Source organism: Salvelinus namaycush, unplaced genomic scaffold (genome assembly GCF_016432855.1).
Source record: "Salvelinus namaycush isolate Seneca unplaced genomic scaffold, SaNama_1.0 Scaffold3591, whole genome shotgun sequence".
NCBI lineage: Eukaryota > Metazoa > Chordata > Actinopteri > Salmoniformes > Salmonidae > Salvelinus > Salvelinus namaycush.
Window position 1 is genome coordinate 1 of NW_024060554.1, and position 10,000 is coordinate 10,000.

General features: G+C 47.0%; 1 protein-coding gene across 1 annotated transcript in view; it reads right to left on the reverse strand.

Annotated features, from left to right (window-relative positions):
* Positions 1-1,164: 1,164 nt before the first annotated feature.
* LOC120040517 (dolichyl-diphosphooligosaccharide--protein glycosyltransferase subunit STT3B-like) overlaps positions 1,165-10,000 on the reverse strand; it is a gene marked incomplete at its 3' end in the record, with an annotated part of 10,805 nt that continues 1,969 nt past the window's right edge. The window contains exons 2-6 of the mRNA XM_038985633.1: positions 8,978-9,077; positions 7,282-7,380; positions 6,074-6,220; positions 2,153-2,201; positions 1,165-1,319 (exon numbers count right to left, since the gene is read on the reverse strand). Coding sequence (XP_038841561.1) covers positions 1,165-1,319; positions 2,153-2,201; positions 6,074-6,220; positions 7,282-7,380; positions 8,978-9,077 — 550 coding nt within the window. The remainder of the gene's footprint in view (positions 1,320-2,152; positions 2,202-6,073; positions 6,221-7,281; positions 7,381-8,977; positions 9,078-10,000) is intronic.

Sequence of the window (10,000 nt, forward strand, 5' to 3'; positions counted from 1 at the left end):
TTTAATACACTGGGTTAGGGTTTAACACACTGGGTTAGGGTTTAATACAATGGGTTAGGGTTTAATATACTGGGTTAGGTGTTTAACCTTATTACTGGGTTAGGGTTTTTTAATACACTAGGGTTAGGTTTAATACACGTGGTTTAATGTTTAATACACTGGGTTAAGGTTTAATACACTGGGTTAGGGTTTAACACACATGGGTTAAGGTTTAATACCTGGGTTAGGGTTTACTTCAATACACTGGGTTCGAGGATTTCATACAACTGGTGGTTAGGGTTTTAATACACTGGTGGCTAAGGTTTTAATACACTGGGTTAGGGTTTAATACACCGGGTTAGGGTTTAATACACCGGGTTCACGGCTTTACTACACTGGGTTATAGTTTACATACACTGGGTTCAGGTTTAATATAATGGGTTAGGGTTTTCATACACTGGGTCGGGTTTATACACCGGGTTAAGGTTAATACAACTGGGTTATAGTTTAATACAATGGGTTCGGGTTTAATACACTGCGGTTAGGGTTGGGTTTAATACACTGGGTTAGGGTTTAATACACTGGGTTAGGGTTTAATACACTGGGTTAGGGTTTAATACACTGGGTTAGGGTTTAATACACTGGGTTAGGGTTTAATACACTGGGTTAGGGTTTAATACACTGGGTTAGGGTTTAATACACTGGGTTATAGTTTATAGACCCAGCTCAGAGAGGCCCAGCTCAGAGAGATCCGTCTTATGAGCTCCATCAGCAGCAGATTTTAATTTAGAATGGAAAATGAATGTGTTTATGCAACAAATCACATCTAACCAAATTGCATTGATTCGTTTCTCTACTCAAACTAAATCTCACAGAATGGTTTCATATTTTTCCTGTATCGTAGGGGAACCCATGTACTTAGATACGTATCAAATCCCCTTGAAAGGGAAAGACGCACATCCCTAGAGAGTAGGCTGTACAGCCCTGTGTGTGTGAGTGTGTGTGTGTGTGTGTGTGTGTGTGTGTGTGTGTGTGTGTGTGTGTGTGTGTGTGTCTGTGTGTGTCTCTCTCTGTGTGTGTGTGTGTGTGTGTGTGTGTGTGTGTGTGTGTGTGTGTGTGTGTGTGTGTGTGTGTGTGTGTGTGTGTGTGTGTGTGTGTGTGTGTGTGTGTCGGCTGCCATCTTACCGAAGACTCTCTCGTCGTTGATGTTCTTGATGCAGAACCAGAGTCCAGCAGGAAAGGTACAGACCAGGATGTGGAGGTCGAAGAAGAACGACACCCAGGTGGTGGGCTGGTGCTCCGACACAGAAGCTATGATGGGGATGTGGATCTTAGCATACCTGGAGAGAGGAGGGAGGGAGAGGATGGAGAAGAGAGAGGGAGAGGGGGTGGGCAGAGGGAGGGAGGGAGAAGAGAGAGGGAGAGGGGGTGGGCAGAGGGAGGGAGGGAGAAGAGAGAGGGAGAGGGGGTGGGGTGAGGGAGGGAGGGAGGGAGAGAGGGAGAGGGGGTGGGCAGAGGGAGGGAGGGAGAAGAGAGAGGGAGAGGGGGTGGGGTGAGGGAGAGAGGGAGAAAAGGGAGAAGAGAGAGGGAGAGGGGGTGGGTTGAGGGAGGGAGGGAGGGAGGGAGGGAGAGGAGGGAGAAGAGAGAGGGAGAGGGGGTGGGTTGAGGGAGGGAGAAGAGAGAGGGGGTTGGGGGAGGGAGGGAGAGAGGGGGTGGGGGAGGGAGAGGAGGGTGAAGAGAGGGGGTTGGGGGAGGGAGGGTGAAGAGAGGCGGTTGGGGGAGGGGGAGATTTATCTGAAGTGCCTGTGGAAGGTTGCGGCTACAGGAAGTGAGTGTACATTGACAGAAAGAGGAACACAGTGTTTCCTTGGTAAAGGGGATCCACGGAGAGTAAAACTGGACACACGTTGACATGACCCACACTGCACTGCAGCAGAACACTTTCTCTGAGACAAATAGACAGCTGATTGGGAACTCTGACAGCCTTATCTCTCTACAGCAGAGGTTGTGTGTGTGTGTGTGTGTGTGTGTGTGTGTGTGTGTGTGTGTGTGTGTGTGTGTGTGTGTGTGTGTGTGTGTGTGTGTGTGTGTGTGTGTGTGTGTGTGTGTGTGTGTGTGTGTGTGTGTGTGTGTGTGTGTGTGTGTGTGTGTACGTACTGTTTAGGGCACTTACCCTGTATCCCACAGTGAATAGAATCGACCACTCCAAGGAGCGATGTGTCCTAAAACACAATGAACATTACTAAGTACAGCACAGTTATGATCAAGTAAACCATCACACGTTAGGATTTGGGGACCAACAATTGATTCCCATTCAAACTCCTGACTCCTAAACTCCTGACTCCTGACTCCTGACTCCTAAACTCCTGACTCCTGACTCCTAAACTCCTGACTCCTAAACTCCTAACTCCTAAACTCCTGACTCCTAAACTCCTAAACTCCTGACTCCTAAACTCCTAACTCCTGACTCCTAAACTCCTAACTCCTGACTCCTAAACTCCTGACTCCTGACTCCTAAACTCCTGACTCCTAAACTCCTGACTCCTGACTCCTAAACTCCTGACTCCTAAACTCCTGACTCCTAAACTCCTGACTCCTAAACTCCTGACTCCTAAACTCCTGACTCCTAAACTCCTGACTCCTCACTCCTGACTCCTGACTCCTAACTCCTGTCCTGACTCCTAACTCCTAACTCCTAAACTCCTGACTCCTAAACTCCTGACTCCTAAACTCCTGACTCCTAAACTCCTGACTCCTGACTCCTAAACTCCTGACTCCTAAACCTAACTCCTGACTCCTGACTCCTAACTCCTGACTCCTAAACTCCTGACTCCTGACTCCTAAACTCCTGACTCCTGACTCCTAAACTCCTGACTCCTAAACTCCTAAACTCCTGACTCCTGACTCCTAAACTCCTGACTCCTGACTCCTAAACTCCTGACTCCTAAACTCCTGACTCCTAAACTCCTGACTCCTGACTCCTAAACTCCTGACTCCTGACTCCTGACTCCTAAACTCCTGACTCCTGACTCCTAAACTCCTGACTCCTAAACTCCTGACTCCTAAACTCCTGACTCCTAAACTCCTGACTCCTGACTCCTAAACTCCTGACTCCTGACTCCTGACTCCTAAACTCCTGACTCCTGACTCCTAAACTCCTGACTCCTAAACTCCTAAACTCCTGACTCCTAAACTCCTAACTCCTAAACTCCTGACTCCTGACTCCTAACTCCTGACTCCTAAACTCCTGACTCCTGACTCCTAAACTCCTGACTCCTAAACTCCTGACTCCTAAACTCCTGACTCCTAAACTCCTGACTCCTAAACTCCTGACTCCTGACTCCTAAACTCCTGACTCCTAAACTCCTGACTCCTAAACTCCTGACTCCTAAACTCCTGACTCCTAAACTCCTGACTCCTAAACTCCTGACTCTAACCTGACTCCTGACTCCTAAACTCCTGACTCCTAAACTCCTGACTCCTAAACTCCTGACTCCTAAACTCCTGACTCCTAAACTCCTGACTCCTGACTCCTAAACTCCTGACTCCTGACTCCTAAACTCCTGACTCCTAAACTCCTGACTCCTAAACTCCTGACTCCTAAACTCCTGACTCCTGACTCCTGACTCCTGACTCCTAAACTCCTGACTCCTGACTCCTGACTCCTAAACTCCTGACTCTGACTCCTAAACTCCTGACTCCTAAACTCCTGACTCCTGACTCCTAAACTCCTGACTCCTAAACTCCTGACTCCTGACTCCTAAACTCCTGACTCCTAAACTCCTAAACTCCTGACTCCTAAACTCCTGACTCCTAAACTCCTGACTCCTGACTCCTAAACTCCTGACTCCTGACTCCTGACTCCTAAACTCCTGACTCCTAAACTCCTGACTCCTAAACTCCTGACTCCTAAACTCCTGACTCCTGACTCCTGACTCCTAAACTCCTGACTCCTAAACTCCTGACTCCTAAACTCCTGACTCCTGACTCCTAAACTCCTGACTCCTAAACTCCTGACTCCTGACTCCTAAACTCCTGACTCCTAAACTCCTGACTCCTAAACTCCTGACTCCTGACTCCTAAACTCCTGACTCCTGACTCCTAAACTCCTGACTCCTAAACTCCTGACTCCTAAACTCCTGACTCCTAAACTCCTGACTCCTAAACTCCTGACTCCTGACTCCTAAACTCCTGACTCCTAAACTCCTGAAACTCCTGACTCCTAAACTCCTGACTCCTAAACTCCTGACTCCTAAACTCCTGACTCCTAAACTCCTGACTCCTAAACTCCTGACTCCTAAACTCCTGACTCCTAAACTCCTGACTCCTAACTCCTGACTCCTAAACTCCTGACTCCTAACTCCTGACTCCTAAACTCCTGACTCCTAAACTCCTGACTCCTAAACTCCTGACTCCTAAACTCCTAACTCCTGACTCCTAAACTCCTGACTCCTAAACTCCTGACTCCTAAACTCCTGACTCCTGACTCCTAACTCCTAACTCCTAACTCCTAACTCCTAACTCCTAACTCCTGACTCCTGACTCCTAAACTGCCCATCCCTGGTGTTGACCTACAGTGCCTTGCACTTGTCGTTTTTCCTATTTTGTTGCATTACAACCCGTAATTTAAAATTTGGATTTCATGTAATGGACATACACAAAATAGTCCAAATTGGTGAAGTGAAATGAAAAAAATTACTTGTTTCAAAAAATGTATTAAAATTAAAAACGGAAAAGTGGTGTGTGCGTATGTATTCACCCCATTCGCTATGAAGCCCCTAAATAAGATCTGGTGCAACCAATTACCTTCAGAAGTCACATGATTAGTTAAATAAAGTCCACCTGTGTGCAATCTAAGAGTCACATGATCTCAGTATATATACACCTGTTCTGAAAGGTTAGTAAGTCTGTAACACCACTAAGCAAGGAGCACCATGAAGATCAAGGAGCTCTCCAAACAGGTCAGGGACAAAGTTGTGGAGAAGTACAGATCAGGGTTGGGTTCTAAAAAAATATTCTGAACTTTGAACATCCCACAGAGCACCGTTAAATCCATTATTAAAAATGAAAGAATATTGCACCACAACAAACCCGCCAAGAGAGGGCCGCACACCAAAACTCACAGACCAGGCAAGGAGGGCATTAATCAGAGAGGCAACAAAGAGACCAAAGATAACCCTGAAGGAGCTGCAAAGCTCCACAGCGGAGATTGAAGTATCTGTCCATAGGACCACTTTAAGCCGTACACTCCACAGAGCTGGGCTTTACGGAAGAGTGGCCAGAAAAAAATAAGCAAACATGTTTGGTGTTCGCCAAAAGGCATGTGGGAGACTCCCCAACCATATGGAAGAAGGTACTCTGGTCAGATGAGACTAAAATTGAGCTTTTTGGCCATCAAGAAAAACGCTATGTCTGGCGCAAACCCAACACCTCTCATCACCCCGAGAACACCATCCCCACAGTGAAGCATGGTGGTGGCAGCATCATGCTGTGGGGATGTTTTTCATCAGCAGGGACTGGGAAACTGGTTAGAATTGAAGGAATGATGGAGACTGGGACAGAGGTTCATCTTCCAGCAGGACAATGACCCTAAGCATACTGCTTAAGCAACACTCGAGTGTTGTAAGGGAAAACATTTAAATGTCTTGGAATGGCCTAGTCAAAGCCCAGACCTCAATCCAATTGAGATTCTGTGGTATGACTTAAAGATTGCTGTACACCAGCGGAACCCATCCAACTTGAGCTGGAGCAGTTTTGTCTTGAAGAATGGCCCAAAATCCCAGTGGCTAGATGTGCCAAGCTTATAGAGACATACCCCGAGAGACTTGCAGCTGTAATTGCTGCAAAGGGTGGCTCTACAAAGTATTGACTTTGAGGGGGTGAATAGTTATGCACGCTTATTTCTTGTTTGTTTCACAAGAAAAAATATTTTGCATCTTCAAAGTTGTAGGCATGTTGTGTAAATCAAATAATACAACCCCCCCAAAAATCTATTTTAATTCCAGTTTGTAAGGCAACAAAATAGGAAAAATGCGAAAGGGGGCTGTACCTGTATACAGTAAGTCAGGTATATAACAGCACAGTGTTGACCTACCTGTATAAGTCAGGTATATAACAGTGAGGAAGACCACCCCAGCAGCCAGAGAGACCCCCAGGAAGAACAGGGTCTGAAACTCCTGTCTGGTCAGTCTGTCTTTCAGGTACTGGAGGAAGGCATAGGCCTGGAGCAACGCAAACACACCTGGTAGAGAGAGGGGGTGGAGAGAGGAGAGAGAGGGGGAGGCGAGGAGAGAGGAGAGAGAGGAGGAGAGACGAGAGAGAGAGGGGAGAGGGAGGCGAGGAGAGATGAGAGAAAGAGGGGGAGAGGGGGGGAGAGAGGAAAGAAAGAGGGGGAGGCGAGGAGAGAAAGAGAGAAAGAGGGGGAGGCAAGGAGAGACGAGAGAGAGAGCGAGAGAGAGTTTACATTATACCTGTACAGGTAGGGAGAGAGAGTTTACATTATACCTGTACAGGTAGGGAGAGAGAGTTTACATTATACCTGTACAGGTAGGGAGAGAGAGTTTACATTATACCTGTACAGGTAGGTAGAGGGAGGGGTATATAAACCAGCATCCATCACAGCACCATGTATCTCTATGACTATAGGAGGTCTAATATACAGTGAGCTCCAGAAGTACTGGGACAGCAGTGACCCATCTTCTGTTGTTTTGTCTCTGTACTCCAGCACTTTGGATTTAAAACTACGACTAGGAGGTTAAAGTGCAGACTCAGATTTAATAGGATATTTTCATATCGGATGAACCGTTTAAAAAAATGTAAAAAACTTTTTGTACATAGTCCTCCCATTTTACGAGACCAAAAGTATTGGGACAAAATTCACATATGTGTATTAAAATAGTCAAACGTTAAGTATTTGTCCCCCGTATTCAGAGCAAGCAATGACTACATCAAGCTTGTGACTTTACACATTTGTTGTTTGCATTTTACGGATAATCCTGAATGAATCGTGATGAGTGGGAAAGTTAGATGCTCAAATATGATACCCCCCAAGCCCCCCCCCCCCCCCCCCCCCCCCAAAACGCTCATCTCCTCTGTTAAAACAACCCAGAAAACAGTCACTGTCCCAATACTTTGAGCTCACTGTATCACAATATACGTCTCCCTATATAACCGGTACATGGCTGTCTATCTATCTAATCAGTGGTCTGGAGCTGGGGGTGATGACAGGAAACGTCCAGGGGGAACTCTGTACACGGGCAGCATCAGGGGGTGACATCACTGTCTCAGGTGATTGGTCCTTACCTGCTGCAGCCATGTGTTCGCTGGTCCTGATTGGCTGGAACCCCACAAAGGGGATCTGCATGGAGAGCACCAGACCAACGATGTAGAACGTACTGTAAGCTACGGAGACAGACAGGGTTTAACACACCAGAAACACAGAGAGAGAGAGAGGGTTAACACACCAGAAACACAGAGAGAGAGACAGGGTTAACACACCAGAAACACAGAGAGACAGACAGGGTTAACACACCAGAAACACAGAGAGACAGACAGGGTTAACACACCAGAAACACAGACAGAGAGACAGGGTTAACACACCAGAAACACAGAGAGAGAGACAGGGTTAACACACCAGAAACACAGAGAGAGAGACAGGGTTAACACACCAGAAACACAGAGAGACAGACAGGGTTAACACACCAGAAACACAGACAGAGAGACAGGGTTAACACACCAGAAACACAGAGAGAGAGACAGGGTTAACACACCAGAAACACAGAGAGACAGACAGGGTTAACACACCAGAAACACAGAGAAAGAGAGAGAGAGAACGAGAGAGAGAGAGGCACCCTATTCTATATATAGTGCACTACCGTTGACCAGAACCCTGAGGTAACACTGTGGGATAGCAAGGAGACCAGGCATCCATTAGAGAGAGATGTGTGTGTGTGTTGTGTGTTGTGTGTTGTGTGTGTGTGTGTGTGTGTGTGTGTGTGTGTGTGTGTGTGTGTGTGTGTGTGTGTGTGTGTGTGTTCCTCCTCTGGAAGGGGACATTATTCAGGAGCTAATAAAAAACTCAATTAGCTTCCTGTTCCAGCCCTCCAACTGTCTCCTCTCTTCTTCTACTGTTCTACTCCTCTCCATCTCTCTCTTCTCTTCTTCTACTGTTCTACTCCTCTCCATCTCTCTCCTCTCTTCTTCTACTATTCTACTCCTCTCCATCTCTCTCTTCTCTTCTTCTACTGTTCTACTCCTCTCCATCTCTCTCCTCTCTTCTTCTACTGTTCTACTCCTCTCCATCTCTCTCCTCTCTTCTTCTACTGTTCTACTCCTCTCCATCTCTCTCCTCTCTTCTTCTACTGTTCTACTCAACTCCATCTCTCTCCTCTCTTCTTCTACTGTTCTACTCCTCTCCATCTCTCTCTTCTCTTCTTCTACTGTTCTACTCCTCTCCATCTCTCTCTTCTCTTCTTCTACTGTTCTACTCCTCTCCATCTCTCTCTTCTCTTCTTCTACTGTTCTACTCCTCTCCATCTCTCTCTTCTCTTCTTCTACTGTTCTACTCCTCTCCATCTCTCTCTTCTCTTCTTCTACTGTTCTACTCCTCTCCTCTCTTCTTCTACTGTTCTACTCCTCTCCATCTCTCTCCTCTCTTCTTCTACTATTCTACTCCTCTCCATCTCTCTCCTCTTTTCTTCTACTGTTCTACTCCTCTCCATCTCTCTCCTCCCCCACTACTCTATCTCATCTCCTCCACCCTTCCTCTCCTCTCCTCCATCTCCTCGTCTCCTCCACCTCCCCCTCTCCTCTCCTCTACCTCCTCTCCTCCACCTCCCCCTCTCCTCTACCTCTCCCTCTCCTCCACCTCCCCTCCACCTCCTCCCCTCCACCTCCCCTCCACCTCCCCCTCTCCTCTTCTCCTCTACCTCCACCTCTCCTCCACCTCTCCCCTCCTCCACCTCCCCCTCTCCTCCTGACTCAGTGTGTGTGGACTCACCGATGTAGACTCGTCTGCTGTAGCGCTGCATCAGCAGCAGGACAAACACATGGAGAGGAATCAGGTTGATGATGAAGACGTAGCCTCCCCATGCAGACACCTGGAACACACACACACCACACACACACACACACACACACACACACACACACACACACACACACACACACACACACACACACACACACACACACACACACACACATACATGCACACACACACACACACACAGAAGGAACACCATCAGTGAGAGATGACCTACACACCTCCAGCATAAGGACAGTGTAACTGGAACCCCTGTGTTGCTAACAGTATCGCCTCGCTGTCCCTGTACGTACCACAGCTTGAACTAGTGACCATCTGCTCAAAAACACACGTGACCGCCCAGTGTGCCCACTTGACGATGGCTTTAAGCAAGGCTGAGAGTCAACACTGTTACCTCAGGATTAAAAGGAGAGTGATTACAGTTCCCTCAGGATTTATAAGAGTGATTACAGTTCCCTCAGGTTTTAAAAGAGAGTGATTACAGTTCCCTCAGGATTTAAAGGAGAGTGATTACAGTTCCCTCAGGATTTAAAGGAGAGTGATTACAGTTCCCTCAGGATGTAAAAGAGAGTGATTACAGTTCCCTCAGGATTTAAAGGAGTGATTACAGTTCCCCCAGGATTTAAAGGAGAGTGATTACAGTTCCCTCAGGTTTTAAAAGAGAGTGATTACAGTTCCCTCAGGATGTAAAAGAGAGTGATTACAGTTCCCTCAGGATTTAAAGGAGAGTGATTACAGTTCCCTCAGGATGTAAAAGAGAGTGATTACAGTTCCCTCAGGATTTAAAGGAGAGTGATTACAGTTCCCTCAGGATTTAAAGGAGTGATTACAGTTCCCTCAGGATTTAAAGGAGAGTGATTACAGTTCCCTCAGGATTTAAAACAGAGTGATTACAGTTCCCTCAGGATTTAAAGGAGAGTGATTACAGTTCCCTCAGGATTTAAAGGAGAGTGATTACAGTTCCCTCAGGATGTAAAG